At 40.0% G+C, this 27,776-nt stretch overlaps 2 protein-coding genes across 2 annotated transcripts in view; both read left to right on the top strand.

The window, feature by feature from the left end:
• Positions 1–15,765, top strand: part of itga1 (integrin, alpha 1) — a 51,911-nt gene extending 36,146 nt beyond the window's left edge. Inside the window, exons 11-30 of the mRNA XM_020651536.3 lie at positions 1,097–1,244; positions 2,307–2,452; positions 3,676–3,819; positions 3,952–4,203; positions 4,319–4,449; positions 5,221–5,396; positions 5,496–5,647; positions 7,228–7,338; positions 8,661–8,737; positions 8,982–9,108; positions 9,202–9,279; positions 9,364–9,440; positions 9,519–9,608; positions 10,557–10,659; positions 10,777–10,893; positions 11,033–11,131; positions 11,637–11,741; positions 11,894–11,989; positions 12,084–12,197; positions 13,645–15,765. Coding sequence (XP_020507192.1) covers positions 1,097–1,244; positions 2,307–2,452; positions 3,676–3,819; positions 3,952–4,203; positions 4,319–4,449; positions 5,221–5,396; positions 5,496–5,647; positions 7,228–7,338; positions 8,661–8,737; positions 8,982–9,108; positions 9,202–9,279; positions 9,364–9,440; positions 9,519–9,608; positions 10,557–10,659; positions 10,777–10,893; positions 11,033–11,131; positions 11,637–11,741; positions 11,894–11,989; positions 12,084–12,197; positions 13,645–13,701 — 2,400 coding nt within the window. The 3' untranslated portion in view covers positions 13,702–15,765. The remainder of the gene's footprint in view (positions 1–1,096; positions 1,245–2,306; positions 2,453–3,675; positions 3,820–3,951; positions 4,204–4,318; positions 4,450–5,220; positions 5,397–5,495; positions 5,648–7,227; positions 7,339–8,660; positions 8,738–8,981; positions 9,109–9,201; positions 9,280–9,363; positions 9,441–9,518; positions 9,609–10,556; positions 10,660–10,776; positions 10,894–11,032; positions 11,132–11,636; positions 11,742–11,893; positions 11,990–12,083; positions 12,198–13,644) is intronic.
• Positions 15,766–17,962: 2,197 nt separating this feature from the next.
• kcmf1 (potassium channel modulatory factor 1) lies at positions 17,963–26,762 on the top strand. The gene is made up of 7 exons (XM_020651509.3): positions 17,963–18,162; positions 20,151–20,318; positions 20,726–20,865; positions 22,480–22,581; positions 22,709–22,892; positions 23,934–24,228; positions 25,100–26,762. The coding sequence occupies exons 1-7, from the start codon at positions 18,147–18,149 to the stop codon at positions 25,362–25,364; spliced, it is 1,170 nt and encodes a 389-aa protein (XP_020507165.1). The 5' UTR covers positions 17,963–18,146; the 3' UTR covers positions 25,365–26,762.
• The last annotated feature ends 1,014 nt before the right edge of the window (positions 26,763–27,776 follow it).

Raw genomic sequence — 27,776 nt, 5'->3', positions numbered from 1 at the left:
TTCAACTTCATAAAACCAGACACAGATAAAAAGAGTTCTTCCCCTGTGTGCTCAACACGTGAGGCCTCGTCTTAATGGTCAGCGGAGGGAGAGAGCCCGCTGATGCATTGAGAATAATTACACACAGAATGTCCTGTGACCCCTCCCCTTCCTGTTAGATAACTCTGTTTCCTCCCATTTAAAAAAAGATTGATTTAGATATCTTTTTTATTGGTCTTCATCTGTTGTGTTGTAAAACTTACAGCCGCACATAATTATTTAATAAACTGTGAATCTGTGGATTTTTCTCTCCTATTTCTCGGTTTTCTCTAAGTCAACAAAGAACTGAAAAATGTCACTATTTGTTTTTATAACTTGAAAGTTTAAATTTCACTTTGATTGATTGGTTAATTAAATAGTTTTACATTAGCTTTCAATGTGAATGATTCATTGACAAAATCTTTCAGGACTAGTTGTATTTAGAATAAAATATGTTTACTTCAGCACTATATTTACAGTAAATCCAACTTCCTGTTTTAATCAGTGTTTACATTTTGCTTTGCTTTATACCTCGTCTCTGCTTCACGTGAAAAGAAATAAATTGAACCTTTTTTTTCCACCTTCTTTTTAGAGCAAGTTCTGATTTTAGACACAAACGTACAGTATGTCCAACCTCTACAATATAATGTCTGTAGAAGAATCCACCCAAAAGGGAAACACATTATTCAAAGTGATATTCACTCAACAATACATAAAAAATCTAAACTGTTGGCTTCTTTCATGTGAATCAGTAGTTATAACATTTAACAACATTTATAATTATGGGAAATAATCAAAATTTTTAAAACTTGTAAACCCTTAACACAAACACTCCAAGTACATGTCTCTGTACTTTTACTTGAGTAAAACTTCTTGAGTCAAAATTTTCTGCAATATTTTAACTTAAAATGAAGAGCTATGGGTTTATAACTACTTTTGCTTGAGTGAAGGCTCCTAATACTTCTTCCAGCACGGTCTCCAGACAACATTACAAGTAAAATCACTAACTAATAATAAAGAAATCAATCGTCTTATAAATATCTAATGTTTTATCCAACGTCCATGTTGTCACCTGTAGGACGGAGTGTTACTGGGAGCAGTGGGAGCGTATGACTGGAATGGGACAGTGGTGATGCAAACTGCTGAGCGAACAATCGTCCCAGGGAATTTAGATTTCTACGACGCAGAGACTGAGGCGGGGTACGAAGGACTCGCTGGATACCTCGGTGAGTTGAGATCAGATCTCGTCAGATCCAAAACGTTCTCACTCATGCTGTTTATTAATTGAGTGATGGGATCCTGTGTGGAGTATGGATGTAGTATACGAATCTTATATAAAAAGTATATAAGAAGTGGATATATACAGATCCTAGTCTCTTTTTATACTGTACATTCAAACAGAGGTTTTCAGGAGAACTCTTTTAAAGATATGGCGCAGCGTTTTACATTGCTGTTGGACATTAAAATAAGGAAATTGTATGTAGCCATTGTTATACATGCATATGTTTAAGGTAGCCAATAAATGTGTATTGAGGCATTAAACATCTGAAATAGACAACCCCCCGCCCCAGCTTTTTTAGCCTTTTCTTTTAGTTTTCTGCAGCTTTCATCGCTAATACAAAAATGACATGTATTGGTGAGATGAATAAGATACAACTGAAAGACACTTTAAGCAGATTTTACGTTTACATTTAAAACTTTATCTGAGCCTAGTGTGTGTTTGTGTTAAATAGAGATCATTTTGATCTCTCAAGAGATTTATTGACATTTCACAGCTGCAGAATAAATACTGAGTCTCTTGGATGGAGGAGTAAGTCATGTATTTGTCTGACTCTGACAGCAGATGCCTCTCTTGTCTCTTTCTCTCTGTCACATAAATAATAAATGCGGACTCTTCTCTCCGTCCCGCTGCCTTTTATGGCCCGCAGAGCAACCGCAGCATCTTAATATGAAGTTATTTAATCAACATGTCATAAGTAAGAGGACTGGTAGTTCCAGGCTCGCGTAACGTAAACTCAGCTGTTGGCACATGCTCGTACATAAAGGTCTTACTGCATAGATAGCCTCTGTGTAAGTGTGTGTGTATGCACATTTGTGTTTTTTTCCTGTAGCAGTGTTTTATAGTTCCCTTGACACAGTGAGATGTAAACAAGAGCATTCAAAAATATCCCACAGAGAGTGTCAGAGTGTTTTTTTCTCTTGGCATTGTTATGTTCATATATTGTGTGACACATTCCTGATCATGTTTTGCTCATGTATGTATTGAATCCAGTATGTTTTCACTACAGGCTATGATGTCCAGTCAGCCTCCACCCCGGATGGAGTGCTCTATATCTCAGGTGCACCTCGGTACAACCACACAGGCCGCGTCGTTATCTACCGACTGAATAAAAACAACAATGTTGTCGTCTCACAGATACTGAAAGGAGAACAGGTGAGAAAGTGTCTGTTTCCTCTACAGTATGTATTTGTGCAGAGAGATGGATACTACAGGTTTCCACTCTTGTGTGAAGATAACACATGGTCTAATGTCCAACTTGCTGATGTAAGATAAGATAAAGACACGTTTCCAACGAAACCTCCTGGACTTTTTAGTCGAGCTTTTTCAAGCTACTTTTTAAGGAACTAAAATATTCTTTCAATACATTGTTGTCAGCATTTTCCCAGAGGTCTTAAGACCAGAGAAGATAATATACATTAGTCTGATAACTTCTTGACATCCACAACTGTTTTACAGTTTAACATTTTACAGAGTTTACACCATAGACTGTATACAACATGGACGTAGTTTCATTGACATCACCCATTGGTTTCTGGAGAGGTGTTTTGAAGCCCAGAGAAGGCAGTCGCCATGTTGGAAATGCTAAAACAATAAGCAAAGAGATTGAGCTGAGGCCGGCTTTAACGGCTACAAACCATCCACCAACTCAGCCACGCTCTAAAAGGTTGAGTTCCCATGAAAGAAATAAGTTATTGATACAAAATTTGTTGATTGAATCGGGCTGTAAACATCAAGGGGTCGGGGTCGTGGAGGAATGGGAAGAGGCAACATAACATAAGGCGATAACTCCTCAAGCTTTGTCAAAAATATTGTTTTGTATAGTCCTATGGGATAAAATAAAATAAGAACATGTTTAGAAATTATCTCAAATATTTTAAGTATTTAAGAGTGGCTTTTTCTATACAACCAACTGCTTTAACTACCCTCATATGCAACTACCCGCCTGCTTTAGAAATAGCATATGGGGATTTCTTGACTTCTGCAGCTAGCCTCAAGTGGACACTCGAGGAACTGCAGTTTTTGAAGTGAAGCAGTCACAGTCTGCCTTTGCGTCAAACACCAAAAATTACAAAACATGGTACTTAAGGACAAATAGTTTCAAATGTTTTTTGGCAGAATAGGGGGCAAAATAAAGTTCCCGTGGCTTAATTCAGACACAGCTCCATGCATGGGGAAATGTAATGTAATGTAATTCCCTAGTACTTGGTTATAGTTCCTGCTGTGAAAACACTTAGCTTAGCTTCATCAAGAGAAAGGGTTAGTATCTCTAAAATGACGTTGCTCAACATGAGTGCATGGAGGTCAGAAGCAGATAAAAAAAAAAATGAATTTCTGACAGGGTTTAAACTCACATGATTTCTGGTTCCTCTGTGCAGATTGGCTCCTACTTTGGCAGCGTTCTGCAGACTGTTGATGTGGATGGAGACTCCAACACAGATCTCCTTTTGGTTGGCGCTCCAATGTTCATGGGCAAAGAAAGAGATGAGCAGGGTCAAGTCTACGTCTACAAACTCAACCAGGTATGGAAGATTGAAAATCATACGTTTTGTGAGTCTTTAAAAGAGACAGCCTGCGGAAGTTTTTCCACAAAAGTTCTCACAATGGTTGCAATCTCCTTTGTGTCTCTGTTTTTCTGAATGCTCCTTCACCAGGTCGGCCAGTTTGAGCACGAGTTCACTCTAAAGCCCGTCAATCAGTCCTGTTGTACGGCCCGTTCAGCTAGCTGCTCTAATATAAACGAGCCATGTGGTGCCCGGTTTGGCACAGCCATCGCAGCCGTAACAGATCTCAACCTTGACGGGTTCAATGACGTGGCCATCGGGGCGCCTCTTGAGAACGACCACCGAGGGGCCGTCTACATCTACCACGGAGAAAAGACGTCACTGAAAGAGAAATACGTACAGGTAAGCCAAGTTCTCGTGCCACCCTATTTGGGTCAATATTTGAATACCCAAGTAAAATACAAATTCCTCTACCTTTATTTAAGTGTGCTCTCTTGGTTCTGTCTTGTTTCTCCAGCGCATCCCTGCAGGAGGTGATGGTGTGAAGGTGAAATTCTTCGGTCAGTCCATACACGGAGTCATGGATCTTAATGGAGATGGCATCACTGATGTTACCATTGGCGGTCTGGGCGGGGCTTCACTATTCTGGTGAGACAGGGACCATCAGACCTCATAAAAATTCACTCATAAACTACGCTTTCTTTTTTTAAAGATTTATTTTTTGGGGCTTTTTGTGCCTTTTTATGGAGGGATACAACAGTGGATCGAGTCGGAAATCAGGGAGAGAGAGTGGGGAATGACATGCGGGAAAGGAGCCACAGGTCGAACTCGGGCCGCCCGCTTGGAAGACTATAGCCTCCATACATGGGGCGCGCACACCAACCACTGCGCCACCAGCGCCCCATAAACTACACTTTCTACTTCAACGTTATAAGCAGCAGTGCCCCGTATCCTGCAGACATCGTCCTACATGTCCGTTTTGCATTGTGTTTCTCGGGTTTGGACAGCTGTTTAAGTCCCACTGGGCTTGTAGGCTGGAGACCAACAGCTTCCTAATGATCTCTCTGTTTAAACCTCTGGATCTGTACCTCACTGTTGGATACTGGCCTACAAGCTTCAACCCACAAAGTTTTGAAACATCAGCACACAGAATGATTTAACTTCCCAGGCAGACCTTCTCCCACAGTTTCTACTGGCAGAGGCTCAGCTAAGCTGTGTGAAAACTCCAACTCCCAAGTGGCTTAGAGTTTAAACAGGATTTGGCAGCAGGCGGCTGTTGTTCTGCAGTGCTGGCTGGTGTTTTTGAATAGAAAGAGTTGAGGCCAAGTTACATGCTTCAGATGCATCCATATCTTGTTCAAAACACAAAGTCACATATTGCACAAATTAGCAGTGTTTGTTTCTTTTTTTTTTTACCAGGTCCAGAGATGTTGCAGAGCTCCGTGCCAACATGACTTTTGACCCTGTCAAAATCAACCTGCAGCAGGCGCAGTTTCAGTGCGAACACGGAGGACGCAAATCTGTGTGCGTGAAAACTGAGGTGTGTTTCACGTACAGCATCAAATCCGACCAGCAAGACTCAAAATCTGCAGCAGGTGAGCAAATCCTCCTCCAAGATTAAGCTTTTTTTCCCCTTCCGCCACACTGTCACGGATGTTTTTTTTACAGCTTTTGTTATCTGTTGTGTCCTGCAGAAATCCGCTATGATCTGACTCTGGATGCTCTGCGTGCGAAAGCTCGGGCTTCATTTATCAACACTGACGATAAAAGTGATCGAAGGATCACCAGGAGATTCACCATCAAAGACAGAGAGAAAAAATGTGTGCAAGAAACCTTCATGATGTCGGCAAGTATTCTGATGTTTATGACATACACATGGGGTTAGTTATGCTTTCTTACCTGTGACAATTCAACCCAAATCTACATTTTTAACCACATATCCACAAGGCACAGTGTTCAGATTAACTAGATCTCTTTGAAATCTGTGACCTTCATTCATAAAACGTTGTACTGAGGACTTGTTGGGGGGTGTAAACAGTGTCTGGAGTCAGACAGGAGACAGGACAAAGCTGTGAGCAGTGTTCTGTAGAGCAGGAAGACATCATTTCTAACATGAAACAGACCCGTTCTGATCAAAGCATGCCGAGTTCAGCCCAGTGCTGCTCGCTGTGATAAATTATCTGCAGACACTCTGAGATTTGGAGAGAAAAAGAAAATGCATAAAGAGAATGAGAGTGAATTAGGTGTTTGGAGAATATGACAAAAATGACATCTGGGGACAAGGGATATTACAACAAGTGGCCAAACGAGCATGTAACAGGGTGTCCATCAAATTTAAAACATTTGTGCTTTAAAGCTACACTCACTGCTTTAACAAACCAAGAGGTTTCTCCAGCAATGTGACATTTAAAGACATGTGTACAACACTTCCCAGTTTACTGCAGCAATGGATTTCTCTGATTAGCTGCCCCTGGGTGAGAGCTGGAGGGGAACTAATCAGTGAAAACAGCTGCTGTTGCTGTGCATGAATACCTGCTCTGTTCTAAATAATGCGCCAGTTTGGGCAGAAACTTCCCACAAAGTCCAGGGCAGAGGTTTTGAAAGGTCAGATGAACTCATACGGGACACAGAAATCACCTCCAAACTACATTACCTGGATGCAAGGTGGACCAAGTATGAACAAACCCGAAACAGCAGCTGCATGAACTAGAAGCAGATGTTTCAAGTGCAGAATTCTTAGTGTGTGCTGAAGCAACGTGCACACACAATAAAAGCTATAAGAACACGTTATTGTTTAAAGCATAAAGTCTTTGATAACATGTTTAAGTCTCCGTTTGTGTGTGCACTGTAGCCTAATGCACTAAAGATGCACCATGTGTTCCTCATGCTGAACTCTTTCTCAAGTTTAATCAACATTTGGAGAAGGCTCAAGAGAGACTAACATGTATGCCTTTCCATGCTCGTATGATTCACTCCCTTCTGTCATGTCAGCTGTTTTTTGATACGTTTCAGTCACCAAAAGACCCCGCAAACCCACACAGTTTTTTTTTTTTTTAATTATTGCTTATTTGACCATTTTTAGTCATGGAAGTAGTTTGACTCCAATGATGAAAATGGTTCTCTGTTGTTCCACCAGTGTGCTTGCACTGTATCAACATGCATAATAATAATCAGTAGCAGGGTGTGCATCCTTCAGATGACGCATTTGGAGCCTGATTGTGTTCATTTATTGATAAGACTTAAAAACAAGTCTGGTCACGCCCACATGCTCCGAAGCAGAGGTCCAAATAAGTGAAAGTTCACATGTTTGTTGCTAGACCACTGATATGTATTTTTGCTTGATTTCCCTCCATCTTAATCCTCCTCCATCCTTTGTTCTCCACCCTCATCTTTCACTTTCTCCCTGTTTTTTTTTTTCCTGGACAGGCCCGGCTGGACTTCCGAGACCCTCTCATGGTGTCTTTGCAGTTTGGACTCGCTGATGAAGACCAAGGCCCCGTCCTGGATGAAAACCTCCCCAGATCCATCAATAAGACAGTAAGAAGACTACTTCTATACGCTTAGAATAGTCTCTTTCAGCGCTTAACTGCCAAAAAAAAATAATCAGACAGGGAGGATTTGAGGTTTTCTGGCTCCAAACCTACTTCTGTTCCAGCACATTAGCATCCGCAACAGCTGACTGCCATCCTTCAGAGTTTCCTAAAAGGCTGCATTGGTTGTTTCAACACTGACAGTCAGGACAGTATTCCCACACTCCCTCATGCATAGTTGTTCTAACAAGAGGCTGTCCAGATAATTGTTTCAATGAGTGATAGATAAAGAGGTGAAATACTTCATGAGAATTTAGCTGCAACGCGTAACAGAAAGAATGCAATAAAAGCCAGAGCGTGTGAACGCACACAGGACAAATAACCCCACCTCCTGGTTCTTTCAGACACAGGATCATATGTGATGTGTTTATGAGCCGCCACACAGGCGTGAGGAAGCGTTGTGACCACCTCTCCTGTTTTTGTTATTGAAAGGAAGAGAAGGACACACACACACACACACACACTGAGAAAGGGGAGGTCATCGAGCGGAAGCTGCAGTTTTTCTTCTGACATTGTGCTGCACATGATATTCTAGTCTCTTTCTTGGGAGAGTTTACAAACACTGTTGATCTAAACGGTCTGCTGGGAGAGCCTCGAGAATGGGACCGAATACAACTGTGATCCTTAGACACTCGAGGGGGGGAAAGGGAAAGGAAATGAAGGTCGTCTGAATGCAACCTTTAGAACGGCAAGTGGTCACAAACAAATAAACAGCAGCAGCATATTTAGATCCTCATTGCTCTGATTATTTCTCTAAAGGGCCTTCGGTAGTTCAGAAAAAGGACCTGAAATATTGTAAATGTATACTACAATATTCTGCTTAGAGCAATAGCTTCATGCTTTCTATTTTCTCCACAAAAAGTTCAAGATTTAAATATTTTTCTCTTTATTTTTCTCATACAATAAATGTGTGTATATCTATATCTATCTGTCTCTAAAGATCGAAGAAAGATATCGGCCGATTTATCGATATCTGATTTTTTTTTCCCTCCCTAATATTGGTATCAGTATCAGCCACAAAAATCTGTCAGGCCCTACTTTGACTAAGCTCACCACTGCTTTAGTGGGGACAATGCAAGGCAGTCGATGAAGGGGATGCACTGTACAAACACGTTTTTATGCCTTAAAATTGTACTCATATGTATCCATTCAGACATAAGGGTAATAAAAGATAAACTTTCCCTCCTCAAACATTCATGGGGAAGTCGAACGAAGTTGAATCCATTTTTATCTGGAGAGGAATTTAACCCCTCTCTGTCTCTCTTGTAGATTCCTTTAGTGGACTGCGGCAGCAATCAGAGGTGCATTGCTGACCTCTCTCTCAAAGCTGAACCAAGTGTAAAAAGGTAAGTCGACATTGACTCAAATTTCAAACGCTTTAATATAATATATATTATTGCATATTGCTGTAAGACAGACTCTGTCATAGCTTTTTTATTCTAAAGATGTTTAAGGTGTAACATTTATTGAATGTCAGGTTCATACAACTTGCAGCAGTTTGACACACTGAGCAGTAAACCTTTCAAGTGAATGTCTGCCCCCTTGTGGGGAGAAAATGTGCATTCAGACACGTTTCCTTTTCTTCTGCAGGATGATGATCAAAACGATCAAAGACAGAATTGAAGTGAACGTCAACGTTAGAAACAGCAAAGACAACGCATACAACACTAAAGTGACCCTCAGCTTCACACCAAACATTAATTATGTCAAAGTGGAGGTGAGCTTTCTAGAACTCCTCTGTCTGTATCTTTTTTATTTTGTGTTGATAGAAGTGATGTTTGATGATGCTTGTTTCATTTTGTTTTACCAGCCAGAGAAGACGTGCTCTCTGAATAACACCAAAGTGGAGTGTGCTGTTGGATACCCCTTCTTGGGGAGCAATGTAGAGGTTAGTTTCAGCGAGTTCTACATACAGTATTTGTTTATTGTTATTACTGCTGAGTGAAGATGCCATTTGATCTTATATTCACAGGAAAATTTCAAAGTTAAGTTTGAGGTCAATCCCAAGCATGTTCAGGCAGTAATTCAGATCAACGTGACGGCTACAAGGTAAGAGAATTAGCACGATCATTTTTCATTTTTTACAGCTTGAAGCTGTTTTCCTCATTTTCTCAATATTGCCCACAGCGACAGTGAAGAGCTGGATTCCACTCTACATGACAACACAGTGCAAATCTCCATCCCTGTCAAGTATGAAGCTGGACTCATTTTCTCAGTGTGAGTAGCTGATGAGGTTAAAAAAATGTAACCACATTGCATCATAAAAAGTTGATACAATATACAAACATTTTCACTTTCATGGTAGGAAATGTAGACGTCTACATTACCCAAATATCAACCTTACAGAAGACAGTTTGAGATGAGCCTTTCATATGCTTATAGCAGCTACAAGTCTTTCTTCAGGATTTTTTTTTTTTTCAGTTTCAAACTTGTAGCCTTTACCAATGTTGACTCGAGTGACATCATTTGAGGCAACTTATCTGACTCTATGCTGTTTTTTTTTCCGAAGCCACAAAACTCTGTTGCAACAACGCAGCAACCTTGGATGTTGAAAAAATGACGCAAATCCGGAAGTGCAAATAAACTGCAGGTCCACTTGAGGTTGGCCGCAAAATGCTGGGAAACTCCGGTTGGAGCCAATATTTTAAAATGCCCACATGTTGACAACCCGGTCCAAACGTATCTCAATATCTCAGTTCTTTATCGGTTAAAACTATACACGTGAACAACTCATTTTAACTCATGATTACATTTAGGTTGTGATATGATTTCCCATTGTTGGGCTTCAAAACATCCATCAATTTTCCTTTTTCTACTTGTCTGTGCTGCTGCTACGCCCAAATTTCCCCTCTGGAGATCAATAAAGTATTATCATATCCAATAGCAGATGGGTGATGTCTGCAATACAGCCTAAATAGTTGAGTTTGAAATAAGTCTTGTCTCTGTTAAAGCAAATAGCCAATCATAGTTCTGATTTTTGCGTGTGGCCAGGGGGGGGGGCCAATCCGATTTCAAGGGGGGGCCTATGCCACCCCCTAGCCACTCTGCTAGACACACCCCTGATTGGTACAGAGAGCATTTGTTTCCATGGTCATAATTTTAAAATAGATCTCTGATTGAGAACTGTGAAACCTAATCAAATTTTTGTCTGAATTCTTCTTCTAGTCGGCCTGTGGATGAACACATTTTAGTCAAAGAAGGGGAACAGTACCCCGCCAAAATCAATGAAACCTGGATGATCGGAGAGGAGGTCAACATCAGCTACACGGTAACATTTGCTGACAGAAATCACGTGATGATTTCTTAATGTAGACCTGCAGTGTACAGCTGTATGCAGATGGGGATGTGATTAAAGTTTCACTCTCCATCTCACACGTCTCTTCAGGTGGACAAGTCAGGCGAAATGGAGACTCCGCCCCTCTACCTGACAGTGACGTTTCCTCATCTGTCTCCTCATCAGAACCACTTACTGTACCTGACCAACGTCAGCCCCAGCCCACGGGTATGGTACACACACACACACACACACACACACACACACACACACACACACACACACACACACACACACAGCTGTGGACATGCAGTTGTATCAGAACAGACAGACCAACCTGCATATACCTTCCTCTCTCCCTCTCCAGGTGATATGTGATGCAGATAGCTGGATCAACCCTCTGAAGATTCCCCCGGCTGTTATAAAACCCGACCCAAAGAAAGAAAGCCTCGGTGTTTATATATTGGTAAGCAGTGAGGGCTGCTTTATGTAGACAGACTACTCATGAAACCAGGCTGAATTCAGTGATTAAGCGACATTTTCAAGGTTATCAGTAAAGGTTTATTTAATCTGACTAAGGTGAGCATGCAAACCTTCAGACTAAACAACTTCTAGTCTTTTTTCTTCAAAATTTCTCTTAACAGTTGAAGTCAAGTTATGACATACATTTAGATATAAATTACTCCCTTTGCATAATCTGAAATATTTTTGGCAACTAACACATAAAAAGTTTATTTTAAGAACTTAATATGGAAGTTAAATTCAAATGAACTATGGGGGGGTAGTTGAAGTGATCAGTTGGATGTTTTCAAGCCAAAGTTTAAAAGATATAAATAAAAATGTGTTGTCTTTATGAAATATAGATCCCAGCTTAAATTGTTGAGTTGATGTAAGACAGGCTTCTGCACATTAAGATCAGTTTTTCTGAGCCCAATTCATGAAAAATGTATCCTTGTTAATTTTCTCTACAGAGCTGTGAAAACCACTTCTGTGCATCTTTTAGCTGCCTTATCCCCGAGGCTACATATGGACAGGTCAACGTCACCTTCCGAGTTTGGAAACCTACATTCATCAAGGTAGGTTTAAGGTGACGCATGATTGAGATGGTTCCCCCTTGTGTTATTTGATTTTTCACAGATGGGAATATGTTAAAGAATTAAATAAGTGAGAGGACGACTGAAAAACTAACAGACGAGGATGTAAAAGTGACAGTTGTTTCTTCTTACAGGGCGAGTTTTCCAGTCTGCATATGTTGGTGAACGCCACGTTAGGAGCCAGAGACGCTGACCTGTTTGAACTGAGCAGCAGTGACAGGAGCAGAAGTGTAAGTCATAAAGTTTGAGGGGTTGTATGGTTCTTTTTTATTGAATGTATCTGTGTATGTTAACATTCATCGCATGTATCTGTGTGCTTATTAGGTGAAGATCCAGGTTTCGAAGGAGACTTTAGGAGGAATCCCTATATGGATCATCATCATCAGCATTTTGATTGGACTGCTGATCTTAGCACTTGTCATCTTTGCCCTTTGGAAGGTAATATTTCCTAACGCAGAGAATTTCAGATCTTTGAATACCTTGCCATATTTTATTAGTTTTTTTTTTTTTAAATATGGAATCTTAGAAGATTTAAATTGAAAAACAGATGAAGATATAGATAAAAAAATAGATACAGTAAACTGCTGTAAAAAAAAAAATCAAAAAAATCAAATTATACTTCAGATATATAACATATTTATCAGCTGGCATCAGAGGTGCAGATTGATTTTGCTTTTTGAATTACATTAGAGACTTAATGTATCTTCCTGTCCCAAGTCTTGATGCTAAGCTAACTAGCTGCTAATCATTCCTTAAAGTTTGTGGTGAGAGTGGTATCAATCTCCATGTTTTCAGAAGATAAAGATAAAGATAGATAAAGATAAACTTTATTGATCCCCCGTGGGGGAAATTTGTGCATTACAGCAGCTCCAGAAAACAGGGGACGGGAATATACTTATAAAAAATAAAAATAGAAGTTAAAAACAGATCAAACATATTTACATCATTTAAATAAATAAAAAAATACAATAATGTAAAAGTAAAATTACACAGTAACTTGTTATTAAAAAAACACACACAGTGTGTAGCATGAGGTGGTGATGCTGTTAAACAGTCTGATTAAACAGTCTGACGGCAGATGGGATGAACGACCTGCGGTAGCGCTCTGTCTTGCAGGGTGGGTGTCTCAGTCTGCTGCTGAAGGAGCTGCTCAGGGCCCCCACAGTGTCATGCAGGGGGTGAGAGGGGTTGTCCATGATGGATGTCAGCTTCACTAACATCCTCCTCTCACCCACCTCCTCTACAGAGTCCAAGCTTGCAACAGATGCTTGCAACAGATGTAAAACTATTGTTTGCTTTTGGGTTTTTGTTCGTTTTTATTGTATTTAGATGTTTAGAACTACTGTGGAGTCAAAGATAAATTTCACTAAATGAAGCCAGTGAGGAGAAGCAAAATCCTGCAGTTCCTCGAGTGTCCGCTTGAGGCTGGCTTTTGATTTGAAAACGACACGTGTTATCCATAATTAGGCACGTAGCTAACATGATTGACAGGTCGGAGCGATGTAACGGTTCGTCAAGAGGTTTAATACCCGCCTCAGCTTCGGCTCTAAGCCTGTCGTTAGGTTGACTGAAACAGCATTTCCAGCTTGGCGGCGGCGGCTGCCCATGAGCCTTACGGAGCCCCCTGCAGTAACAGCTGGGTGACGTCACTCAGGCTTGATTATACCGTATCATAGCAATTCATAATGTATCATGTTGGTTATTATATTGTAGCGGACTGTGTTGTAACATATAGCTCATTGTTCCTTATTGTATCGTATTACATGATGTTTTATTGTATTGTATAGTATCACTGAGTAAACTATACTTTTACTAAAAAACAGTCATTCACATCAGTTAACTGTTTTGATCATTCGTTTTGTAACTAAGCTTTCTGCTCCTTCAGATGGGCTTCTTCAAGAGAAAATCCAGGGACTACTCGAAGGAGGACATGATGGACTGAGGTATCCAGCAGCAAGCAGATCTCTGACCGACTGTTTCCACAGCTAACAGGTCGCACAACAGACAGCCGGACGAATGGAACGAACCGTCAAAAGACCCACAGACATGAAAGAAGAAAGAAGAAACTTGACGTCTTAGAAAATACAGATACCGTTCACTGTTTCCAATAAAGGCACGGGTCGAATAATGTTTGCAAATACTTTCAAACCTACAAATTGTTCTTTGATTAGCATCAGGCTACAACACGCTGGCTTGAAAGGAAGTCTCAAAAAAAGAGAGCGCTTTAATGGACAGTCTCTTTTAATTATACAAAGTATTACTTTATGTGGAATATTTGCAAATACTATTTTTTCTAGGAATGCTTCTTGCAGGTATACAGTAGATATAACATCAGGTCCCGCTGTTTAGGAAGATGAAGAACTCATTACTTAGCAGGCATCTGTTGGCATAGAAGCATTTATCTGTATTACATACAGCAGACAAACAAAAACCTTCAGAGCTACAACATCTGCACTCAAGCTTTAGAGGAAAAAGAACTCAGGTTTTTCAGTGTATGCAACCTCACACACTTTCGATGTCTTTACAGCAACAGTGTAAAATGGCATATTCCCTTGTGCAACACACAATATGTGAACTTGAAATGTGTAGTCTGTTTGATAGAGTAGACTCTCGTATTATGTGCTGATTAGTTTTGAAGAACACTGAACCTTTTAGCATTTTATACCATTTACTTTTTGTTTTGGTATTTTAACAATATAACGTGGCACATCCCGACTCTCTCCATGTTGACTAAAGACACTGACCTGAGATTTAGATGAAGGTGCGGTCTGTATGCTTATATTTTTTTATACTTTCAAAATAAGATAACCATCAACAAACAAAAAAAAATTGTCCCAACTTGGATGTTAAATGTTTGTGATGAGGTCTGGTTAAAGAACGCTGCGCCTTCAACATCCCAAACTCTGATTGTACTGTAAATATTAGTAAATCCTCAATAATGTAAAGCTTTAAAAAAAAATGTACATAATTGTTTTTGCTATTTTCCTGTAATTTAAAAGATGTTGTCATTGGTTGTTTTTGTGTGATCAATGGTTGCAGAAGATGATTTTTGCTCAGGTGCTACGAGTATCATGAATGATGACATTAACATTTGATACATACAAAAAATATCTGGCCCATCTCACAATTTCAAAGCTGATACAAATGTGTAAATATTGTTATATTTTGAACAGAAAACTGCAATTATACATGAAGATGAGGGTTTGTATCCACTACTTTAGTTTGTTTTCATTGAAAGTGATGTTTGACTGTGCTTTCCGTCTTTTACATGATTTAGATGAGATAATACTGTAGTATATTTTGAATCAAACTTTTAATTCGGAAAAGGGAGGTACAACTTCTTCCACTGTAGAAATATGTGTCACCATTCACCAGCAGTTGCCATGTAGAGAATATGATATATTGGTATGTGGTTTGTTGTCTAGACAAGCTACAAAATTTAACACAAAGACGTAGCAAACAATGAACTCTGTCAAAGCTCGATGTCAACACCTACAAAGTTATTCTTCTGTGTTTCTGTCTCTATCTTGTTGATAAAGTTGCACAGCTACACAATATGTTAAAAGAGATTATATTGTATATTGAGGAGGCCGTGCCTCTGCCCCGAAAAAGCTCAGAGAGAAGAAGAGGAGGCCGCTTTTGATTCTTAAATACCCCTTAGCTCACACTCTCCACTGTTGACAAGAAGCACATGTAATAGATTGTATGTACAGAATGTGTAACTGAGTCTTTTTAAGATAATAGGGCTACATCAGTCTTATGCACCAGGGTGGAGTCATGGGTCTCACTTTGCTCACTTGAGGTGGTCCTCAGATGTTACCAATCTGTTGATAACTTGTGAGCATGGGTAAAAAGTACAAAGTGAGATATTTGAGCTCTACCCCAGCCTTCTACACTGCTGTGAAGTCTTCATTGTAATGCACTGGTTTGTCAGACTGTAATGCGTCCTCATCAGCACAGAGATGAACTGAATCCTAAGTACAAAAATAAAAACTTTTTACAAATATCTTCTATTATTCTCCTTTTGTTTAACACAATATTGAATATAAAACAGAGCACATGTCACTGCGCTGTTCATCTCCTTACACTGGCTCCCAGTTACTGCTCGCATCAAATTTAAAACTCTGCTGCTCGCTTACAAAAGAGCCACAAAAACGGCTCCTCCTTACTTTAACTCTCTCATCAGGTCTACGCTCCCTCCCGCCCACTACGCTCTGCCAATGAAAGGCGTCTGATCCGACCTTCACAACAGGGTCCTCAGACGCTGACTAGACTCTTCTCCTCTGTCGCCCCCCGCTGGTGGAATGAACTTCCAAACTCCATTCGATCTGCAGAGTCCCTCTGCACCTTTAAGAAAAAGCTAAAGACCCAGCTCTTTCATGAATACCTACTAACTTAATGATGATGGTGTCGATATCATTGATGATGATGATGGTTGTGACGATTGTTTTTGTTTGATAACGATGACTTATAAGTTGGTTTCTATACTGATTAGAGCTCTCAATGTTGTGCTTTGCCTCTGGTCACTTCCTGTCAGCACCTGTGTGTCCAATCGGACTCAAAGCTGATCGTTTGCTCTTACTGACATTGTTCCCTTTTTTCTAGATCCTTGCTTGTGTTGTACTTACTCTCTGATGTACGTCGCTTTGGATAAAAGCGTCTGCTAAGTGAATTGTAGAATTGTAGAATTGTAGAATTGTAGAAAACAGATTTATGTTTTCTAGATGGGTGGATAGATGGATATTACATTTGCTTGTTAAGGTCAATTTAAAACATTTTTAGAATACCTTTGAAAAGTGGAAAGGACAACTTGGTTCCCGCAGCAAGAATATGTTTGAAAGACGTATTTATGATTATTTTAAACTAGGCCTTAGTAAACCTTCTCATAGTGGTTGTGTAGCATATTGTACAACTCTTCGTTTGTATTTATATAAAATGTATACTTAAATAGCACCTTTAATTTAATGTTTGTTTTGATAACTCTGCACTATCTGCTTTTTTAAACATTGCTGTACATATATAAACAACACAACTTCAGAAGGTCAACACTTCTTTATTTTTGTATATTCAGGTCTAATTACAGATTTTTTCCCCTCAACTTTTTATAGGTTCTTGCTTTAAATTACGCATATATTTTTTATCCCTGCACGGGTTATGTACAATTCTTGTATAAATCTATTTTTAATTGCACAGTTTAAGTTTGTTTCATCTAGGGCATGGGTGGGCAACTGGCGGCCCGGGGGCCACATGCGGCCCTCGTCAACCCCTTAATGTGGCCCTCAGGTCAATTTTTATATATCAAAACATGAAGAAAAACATGACAAACTCTGCCATGAAATTATAAAAATCAGGAATATTTCCATAATAATATTTGATCACTGGTATATGTTGAGTTAAATATGAGACATTATTGACTGTTATCGTTTTTGTATCCTACAATTTGGCCCTCTGGCAGTGAGAATTAAATGAATGTGGCCCTTGCTGTGACCAAAGTTGCCCATCCCTGATCTAGGGGTATTCTTTAAATCTGTTTTCGGGTTAATATACATGTATGGTCGGTTTTGCGGTTTAATATGTAACAAATATTTCATGTCATGTGACGTCTTGTAACCTGCAAACTGGATGCTTTGAATTTCCCTCGGGATCAATAAAGTATCTCTGCTGTTTTTACATAACTTGTTGCTATTTATCATACCAAGTCATCACTTGTCACTTTATCTCGCCATTCTCTGCAAATACTGTCTCAATTCTCAATTACCCCCAGTTAACCTCATCATTCATTTTGTACTGTATATACCCCCTGTTTTTATTTATTTATTTATTTTTATTTATCTTATCTATTCTGTTTAATGTGTATTTTTGAGCTTTCTTCTCTGTGCTGCTGTAACGCCCGAATTTCCCCTCTGGGGATCAATAAAGTATTATCCTATCCTATCCTATCTATCTATATTCATAGGACATCTGATGTATTTGTTCCGCTGTAAACTAATTTTATTTAATAATACTATAATTCAGATTAAATTATCCACTGATTTAAATAATGATAATGATAATATATATTTTTTTAAAACTCGGCTTATTGTTGGACGCGAGAGTCCTGCGAGGCAGAAATGAGGGGTTAGTAATTCCCAAAAGCCCATGAGGTGATTTCATGTAGGAGTGCGCCGCCTAGCGTCCACTCGCGATACTTAGCGAGAAGTGACACTCTGGGAGGGGAAGCAGAACAAACTGTAAGCTGCTGGCGGATCCATCTTGCTCGAAAAAAGAGGCGAGGGTCGAAGCTTATTTCCCCCCCCCCCTCTACAGTTTAGTGTCCAAAAGACTGCGCCGCTCCCCTCTATTAATCGCGTTGGGGAGCCCGAGGAACGGGGGGGCTCTGTTTGTAGGATGTCCCGACATGAGGGTGAGTAGAAAAACAGGTCCAAACAGCACCTTGGGGTTTTTGGTGGCTACATTACCTGAGCAGCTAAGCTAGCTCTGCTAAGTGCTTAAGGAGGGAGAGAGGGGAGAGGAGGAGGGGGGGTGCAGCGCTTTTTCGCGGCTTGTTTTAGGATCTTAACCAAAACATACATGTTCATCGGCAGCCCCTCGTGTGTGATTTAACCTCCCGTGTCTTCTAACGTGAGCCGCACGGTTGTAACTTCGTCCGCGATGATACGGCAACATTAGCAGTTAGCCGCCGCTGCTAAGGTGCTGCGTTACCTTACGTTAGCGCGAGGCTAACGCGATGCTAACGTGATGCTAACGTGATGCTAACGTAAGGAGTCGAGCTGCGACTTCAATGTTGGGACACAACCCGCACTAAAAAGCTGCACACTGTATGATATCCCTCCTCCACCTCTCCTCCACCTCTCCCCCCTCCTCTTTTAATACAGCCGGTGTCACCTCACACTATTACAGTCGCGGTTTACCTGTTAGGTGTGAGATGTATAAAAAACAAAACGCCACACTGTCCCGTCTGGTCACATAATGTTGTGCACTGTCATCAAGAAGAAGAAGGAGACAGAAAGTGTGTGAGGCCTTTTTGACCAGAAACCCAGTCACCAAGTTTGATAGCTTGCAGGCTACTACCAGCTAGCCAGGGTTGAGCTACGATTTGTTAACTGCAAAGCAGATGGGACTTTAACCTGAGTTGCATGTGATCATATATCAAAACTGTATTGTGGGCTCATGTTTGTTTTGTTTTATGGGTGGGATATGTATGTATACATGTGTTGTGTTGTGTGTTTGTATGCATGTTGGCTGGCTGGCTGCTTGAACACCTAAATTTCCCTTCTTGCTGGGATGAATAAAGTATATCTTTATCTTACATTTGGTTCATTTCAAGCACCATGAAGCATTAACATTAAGTTATCTTAGTTTTTATTGCATGATAAGTGACTTCTGTGGTGTCAGTGTTGAACACATTTAAATCAGATAGATTTTACATGACTAAAGGGAGTTGTTCAGTTGTTAGATTTACTTTTTAAAAGTAGGACAGCATAGTGTTTTGTTTTTTAAAAAAAAGTATTTGAGACACATTGTGTAAATTTGTTGTATGTTCACACAAGGAAGGCACTAGTTTCATATACTACTCAGGTGATACTAGAACCTGTGTTTACTGTGACCAACCTTTAATCAGCACATAGAGCTGATAACTACTAGTTGTTGTTTTTTTTACTCAGGCCTGAGGTTGGTTAATTAATGTCACATTTTGAGTAGTTTTTCTCTTTGTGTTTGATGCTTTGTATTCTAAGACGTCAGATTACTCTGTGCAGAAGAAATTCCCCCAATACTTGTTTGCCAAAGAAGGTGCTCTTTTCCCTTCAAAGGAAATGTCAGCAGGCAGGAGTTGTTATATTGTTTCTCATGATAACTTTGCTCATAGCAAAAATAGCCTGAATAGTTCTTGCATTGATAGATTCCCCTGTAATCATGTAGTAAAAAGTGGAAAAGCAGAGATACATACATATTTTACATGATTGCTTCTTATAGAATGAACACGTTAGGATGAAATACAAATTGATTCTCTTCATTGTCTTTTTTAAAACATTTATTTTTTAACTGTTTTGGTTCATGTTGACTAGAAATAAGACTACTTGAAAATGTGTGCGCAGGGTTATAAAGAGCAACAAATTCTGTAGTAGCTTTCATATCTTCTGATGTTACCTCTGAGTTGCTTCTTTGAGACCTTGCTTGTGAAGTTTGTTGGAATGTCAGAGTTCTTCATTGCTGGCCCTTGTGGGTTGGTGCCTCTCCAAAACACATGCTGTTGTAAGGGAGACTGGCCTGCAGAAAAGACGTTGCAGACAGTTCAGCAGATGCAGTCATACGGAATTTGCATATGTAATGTAAGGTCCACATTTTTGACTTCACTGTCTCTCTTTTTTTTTTTTTTTTTTGCTTCTGCAGGTGTGAGCTGTGACGCGTGTTTAAAAGGGAACTTTAGAGGAAGACGGTTCAAGTGTTTAATTTGCTACGACTACGACCTGTGCGCATCGTGCTACGAGAGCGGAGCCACGACAACAAGACACACAACAGAGCACCCCATGCAGTGTATATTAACCAGGGTAGACTATGGTGAGGACCTGCTAGTAAACAAAGACCAAAGGTTGTGTAGCATTTGGATCATACGTGAAGTAATCATGTCTGTGTCATATATGGGTGTAGCAGTGCTCAAAGGTTTGGTATGTACCTGAGTGTAAGGCTTATTATTTGGTACGTTTTTAGGTCACAATTAGAGACGACCGTCTTTTTATAGAATTGTTTAGAATAATTACACTGATAAAGCTTCTAACTAAACTACCATGATCATAACATTAAGACCTCACTTTAGGCGACTGTGTCTTTTCAAAACTTTCATCATCTTTCCAATTATGAGTGGTGTCATTCATTCAGTGTAATTTGGTACTAAGGCTACAATATTTGTGTTGATAACTTAAGCCATTACTGATGGTAACAAACACTGTTTATTGTTGTCCTTGCAGACTTGTATTATGGAGGAGACACTTTTTCAGTAGAGCAACCCCAGTCATTCACATGTCCTTACTGTGGCAAAATGGGCTATACGGAGACGTCCCTACAGGAGCACGTCACCTCAGAACATGCAGAGACTTCTACAGAGGTGGTGAGTAAACGACACATTGTTTTCGATGGCATGTGACACACACAGATGACTTTTGCAATGTTGATAAAACATGTCTGGAAAAATGCTTCAAGAGATCATGGCTTGCTGTAACAGATTTCAAACCTAAAATAATGGTTTAGTCATCATCAGTGCATCAATAATATCACTTTGTTAAAGCAGCTCCTGCAGCCGTGTTTACACCTGCCATCAAACAATTGATTTTATTTTAGAATCATGAGGATTGCATTTGTTTGTTTTCTTGTCCGCCAGCATCTTTACAGTCAGACGGCTATTACTATTGAGCAGCTAAAATTACTTCCCAGGATGTACACACAGATTTATAGATTACTTTTTCTCACAGTAAGATCTTTATGAGCGTTGTCCATTGCTGAGTAAACTGAGCAAAACAAGGCAGAGAGTCAGGCTGCTGCTGACACCTGCCTGCCCGCGAGGCTGGCAGGTAAACTGTCAAACGAATGGCAGCGTCACCAGCAGTGATTGAAAAATTGGGCAGAGCCAATTAGTAATGTATCAACTCTAGGTGACTACATATGCCAAGTGAAACCAAGTCCTGTCACAGAACAGATGTTCAACAGGAAGAGGCATTGATGTATAGGATTAGCCATTTTCTCTTTTATTATCAACAAAACCAAAAAACAATTTAATTCAATACTTTCCAACTTCTCTTAACGTGAACCTGTTCCATAAAGCCTGTGTTGTGTTTGCATAAAGCTAAAATGAGGTCGCTGAGACACAGGGACTCTTCAGTGGCAGACGCAACCAAGTACTTCTAAAGTATTGAGTGATGAGTAATTAATATGTTTTTGTATCTTTACTTTGTTTGCTGGGAAACTTTTTCATTCGGCCTTTACAACTGCTCATAAATTGTAGTATTAATCCTTGGTTCACTAAATGTTCATTTCATTAACAGCTGAGAACAATAATCCTTCACAATTTAGTTTACAGAGGAGTAAATGGTGCATCTATGAGAGACTGTTTCCATCAGTTGATCGATAGACATTGGGTTCATTAATGAGCGTTTGCAGCAGCAGGATGGAGAATGTTGGAATGATTCAAAATCAAGTACAGTAGCTGTTTTCATTGTAATCGTAAATCAACATGTCAGCCAGTACAACAATGTGGCTCATTCATGGGATTTTTTTTTTTTTTTTTTTTTTTAGACAATAATGACCTCTATGGAAATGAAGAACGAGATGTGTCAGGGATTAGCTACACAGGCAGTACTTGTTAATGGGATCAGTTAATTGATGGTTAAGGAAAAAATAGGATTCATATCATCTTTTTATGTTTGTTTTGTTGAAAATCAAATCCAGTCTAGTGTTTAATAAAAGCTGACTAGTGCAGCATATATGTGAGGTTTTGCTGGTTTTAAATGGGTCTGATGAACCTCTCTGCTGGATACCTTTTTATAATGACTTCTTTCCAGTGTGCCACTGTTGCAATGCTGCAAGAAGCTATTCTTTCTGTTACGTTATTCTTAAAATAAGTTACAGTCGTGCTTGTTTCCATGTTGTTTAGTCCAATGATGTCTGACAAAAGCTGTTTTTGAAGGAAATGATCGTTGTTCTTGAACCTCTCCCTCTCTCATTTCAGATCTGTCCAATATGTGCGGCCTTGCCTGGAGGCGATCCCAACCACGTCACAGACGACTTCACAGCTCACCTCACACTTGAACACAGAGCGCCAAGAGATTTAATATCCTTTGTTTGTCTACACGACATTAACATGTGCTACTTTCACATTTGTGAAAAAAATAATAATAATAATAAAAAAAAAATGTTACAATACGTCACTGCATTCAACCTTAACTCTGCCTGTTTACGATGAGTCCAGCAGTGTTCGACATGTACGCAGGATGTTCCACCCCGGTAGAGGGCTTGGCGGTCCTAGAGCACGGCGGACAAATATGCACTTTACTAGCGGCTCCACAGGAGGACTTTCATCCTCCTCATCACAGAGCTCCACCTACACCCCCAGTAACAGAGAAGCAATGGACCCCATTGCAGGTGAGACTCAGGATCAGCCCGGTGTACTACCATACAAAATCTTTTATTGTATGACAGCTAACCAATCTACAAATCAACATTAACTTTAGGATACTTGTTGCCTTTCAATAACCTCCAAATCCGCACATACTCCATGCTCGCCGCTGATCTTTCAGTACCACGGTTTTGCTCCATCGGACGGCGCACGCCATGCCCTGCTGGAACTGTTTCTGGAACAGCCATGATCGGCTACACACACATTGACGTGCGAACATCATGTAGCTTTGTGTACATATGATGTCGAGTTAAATATGATCTCGAGTCGGTATGTTGTGTTTTATTTTGAAATTGACTGGACCGCCGACGGACCCCGGTAGTCACGGATTATGTGGAAATCGGGGGTCACGCTCTGGTGTATCTAGAATTAGACCGTTTTAGGAGGCTCATAATCGAAAAAAACAAAACAGTACATTACAATGTCAGTACTGATATCAGAAGGGCCCTCTGGGAAATATCTTTCTTTTTTTCACATGACCAAAAAATTCAACTTTTGCTGGAAGAAAAATTGTCAACACACAAAAACAAACAAAGGATGAAATATTAAAAACAGAAAAGTATGTCTCTAAATGTTTCCGTTGTTTTATGTATATCACAACGTGCAGAATTTTTGATCCGGCATTTATGTTTGAGTTTTGTATTTCTCCTGACCGTCTAGGCCACCGTAGTACTTGACTCTATGTTTACACCAGCAGAGCTCAAACAACAGATTCTAGATTAACCTGCCGTGTGCATGAATTTTATAGTTTATGATCTCTATTCTTTTCTTCTTTTTAAAATAAAAATCAGAAGATATAAACCTGACAAATTGTGGGTGATCATATTTTTTACCACATTGGTCACTTGCTCACTGCTCTCAAACCAAATAACTATACTTACAGTTTAAGGTTTGACTCTCCTTCACATCTTCTTTAATGTATCTGCACTTTTGTCCTTTTGAAAACACGTTTTCTTCACAAACAGCTGACAGAGAGTCCTGTTTTTTTTTTTTCTTCTCTTCTGCAGAGTTGTTGTCTCAGCTGTCAGGTGTTCGGCGTGCGGCGGGGGGCCAGATAAACTCATCGGGGCCTTCAGCCTCTCAGCTCCAGCAGCTCCAGATGCAGCTGCAGTTGGAGCGCCAGCAGGCCCAGGCAGCACGACAGCAAGTGGAGACAGGCCGGCACGCCACGCGACGCAGCAACAACCCGGGCAACTCTGGCACCGCCATCCCTCCACCCAGCACAGCAACCGCCAACACTGCCACTGTGGGTGAAAACAACCCGTCGTCCTCGTCCCACAGCTCCCAGTTCCTATTAGCACGGTGAGTGTGGCCAGTTACACAAGTGACACTTTGTGAAAGCACTGATGGTGATGTTGACTTGGACATTTTTACAAATCTGTCATCAGTGCATTGTTTTAAGTTCATCTGCTCTCGTGTTGTTTGATGGTTAATTATTCCCACACCAAGTTTTCAGTGACAGTTGTTCATATGGTATTCCACCTTTAGTTGAATCAGCCTCATTATAAAGTATACGATTAGCAGTTTTCTACAATGATGTTATTGTAAACAAATCCCACTTTAAGACCAAACATCCCTACTCTCAGCCTTAAGCTCAGAGGTTTAAGCTTGTATTCTCTGTCACTCTATTTTGAGAAAAGAGTTATTGGGGAGGATTTTTAGCTGTGAATATAAGCAAGTTAACGTTTGTTAAAGCAGATTGACTGACATTATCCTAGTAACCATGTTTATCAAAGTAACTATGACACAATAGTATATAAGCAGACTTGTCCTTGTGTGTCTTCACATATTTTTAGACGTGAGCGCTCATCTTAAGTGCGCTACATTAACTGAAATACAGTCTGGAAAGCAGTTAGCCAAGCTAATACGAGAACTTGGAAGACATAAAATATGTTCTTGTAACAAGCGTTTGTTGTTCCTCTCTATTATCTAAAGTTTGAATATTTAAAGGCTTATGTATGTAGACGTTTTTTCTGGTTGTTTTATTTCTATGGCTGTGACGATACATTGACATGGATCAATACTACTTTCAATTCTTAATAACTTAACACATCAAACAGCCTGTACCTGTTCACAGCCTGTTCCTTTAGTTTATAGAGTAAACAAAAACTATAACCTTAAGAGGTATTCCATGTGAATGTTTTTTAAATTCAATGGTCATTGTTCTGTGCAGGTTAAATGAACCTAAGATGTCTGAAGCAGAGCGTCAGTTTCTAGAAGGAGAGCGCGCAGACCGCAGCCTGTTCGTCCAGGAGCTGCTCCTGTCCACGCTGATGCACGAGGAGAGTTCTTCCTCCGACGAGGAGGAGCGCCGAGACTTCGCCGACTTCGGAGCAATGGGCTGCGTGGAAATCATGCCTTTAGATGTTGCGCTGGAGAACCTCCAGCTCAGAGAGAGCCGCTCTACGGGGAAGGAGCCTCCGCCGCCTCCTCTTTGATGTCCGAGCATCAAGCAGACTGTGTCCTCTCTGCTGCAACTGTCAGTGATGGGCAGCAAACAGCAGCAGTCCTCCCTGGCCTCCTCCCCCTCCTCCCTCCCTCCCTCCTCTATTTTCTGAGTTTGTTTTTGGTGATTGTAATTTCAGGCCTGTCACCATTTTTGTTACATTGTAAACAAAAATAAATGAGAGAAAGTGGGATAAATGTGCGAGTGCGCTAAAGCAACTGAGTGAACGAGCGAGAGAAGAGAAATCTATAAATATATATAAAATATATATGAAGTTGATAATCAATCCACATAACTTTTCTTTTCTTTATCAGGTTAATGTTACAGGCAGCTGTGGCACACCTTCGCTTCCTGTGACATGCAAACGGCTCTCCATATAAATACTCCACATTCAAAAAGTCAAAGAGGGCCGAGGCTCCTCCCCATGAAGCTGCTGTGTGTGTTCATGACTATTACTAAATAAAAAGTGCTTGGATGGGCGACCATTACTACTGCATGCAGTTCTTTGCAGCGTGCATGACTTTTAATGACCTTGTTGTCATTAAAACTTAAAAGAGAAAAAAAAAAAAGATCCCAAAGCTTTCAACTGTTTTTAAAAATGGTTATTTCAAACATGTTTAAGTCTTGCTAAATTGAGTTCCTCACAAAAAAAAAAAACTGACATGCAGAAATTTAACTAACAATATACGTTGTTAGTTTCTGTTTAGGAGAAGAGAGAAACAATTGGATCCAGCTGTAGCTTCTGAAGAAACGCTGCAATGTGTGTGCGTGTGCGTGTGTGTGTGTGCGTGTGCGCGTGTCTCAGCTCCAGAATGCCTTTCATGCATCCGATGAAAACTAGGAAGAGAAGAAAAGAGAGTTTGCCTCTGTTTTTTTTCCTAGATGTTAATGTTTAGTGATAAGCTGTTTAGGCACCGTAAACTTCATAACTGATAAATAATAACAGTCGCTCTACTACAGTTTGTCTGTTGGTGTTTTAACACTTGTCTCTGGTATCAGACCACGTGCTTTAGATGGCTTTGTTTGATTCTTTTTGTTTGTTCTTTGGGTAACAGGAGCTTGAGACCTTCCACACTGCGGTTTTGTTTTCCTCTATTTGTTTCATGAGAAGGTATTCTTTTTTTTCTTTTTTTTTCTGCTAAGGTTAGCACTTTCTATTTATTCATGTTTTTTTCTTTCTGATTCTTTTGAGCCTTTAATCTGAATAATGCCACCTTCATGCCTATACTTTTACCCTCTATGTAAATTACAATGAGATGTATATGGAATTTGTGCGTTACCTTTCATAATGGTTCTAAGACATGGGCAAACACTTTTTTTTAAATCTGTAAATTTAGAATACAATAAATATAAACTGCGCACAGCTTTTGATGAAACCAAGAGACCATCACACCTTTGCATCTCGTGTTGTTTGTGTTTAGCGGCAATGATTTCATAATGATCTGTTGGCCCCCGAACTAAAACTCTTTTAACCCTTTATGAAGCATTTATCAGGGCTGTATTTGTCAACAACTTAAACCAGGTATAGGCAGCTTTAAAAACATAAAATATACCTTATAAATTAATTTACTGCAACTTCATTGAAACATGTCCCACCGTGCCAGACCTAAAACTTTATTTTATTTTGTTCTAAATGTGTTAATGTTTACATAACGCTAACAAATGTAGAAAAGGTCAAAGGGTTTTGCTGGTGACACCTAAATGAAATAACAAATTGAAAATCAAATGTATGAAAACATCACAAAGAAGAGGAATGAAATCTGTTCGATCATGGAGCACTGCTCTGTTTCCATTTAGCACTTTTTGGGGACTAGATTGTTAACCGTGGTTGAGAGACAAAATCAATGGTTTTTATGTTTATTCTTCCTGCAGCAGACACTAAAGCCCCTCTCAGAGGACATTAGGTGACACACACACACACACACACACACACACACACACACACACACGAGAAGATGTGAGATAAATCAACACCCATGATGGACTTCAGGCAACTGTCCCACCAATATGTGTGGAGTGTGAAAGTCCTAACAAACGCTGGAACACTGAGGTAGGTTACAAACTGTTACAGATTGAAGGAAATGGTTTTGTCAGTCTCTTGCCTCTTCAGAGTGTGTGTGTGTGTTAATATACAACACTATCTATACATTTACCATGTTAGGTGTCATGTAATGTCTGAGAACGGTTGGTATGCGGCTTGTCCTTGTGTGCAAGTGTGAGAGGTCATTTAGGGCAGCTGTCGGTGTCACTCCCCTGTAGTTATTGTTAGAAGCAAATGGAGCCTGTGGGATACCTTTCATGACACATGTTGGTTCTTTTTTCAAGTAGCCCAACACCAAAAACAATGGAGTAACAGGGATTGACTCTCTCACACTTCAGAAAAGGAAGACTGTCCAAATACTCA

The sequence above is a fragment of the Labrus bergylta genome, chromosome 17 (genome assembly GCF_963930695.1).
Source record: "Labrus bergylta chromosome 17, fLabBer1.1, whole genome shotgun sequence".
NCBI classification, from domain to species: Eukaryota; Metazoa; Chordata; class Actinopteri; order Labriformes; family Labridae; genus Labrus; species Labrus bergylta.
The sequence above is the reverse complement of the archived record's forward strand: the minus strand, read 5'-3'. Positions and strand labels throughout refer to the sequence as shown.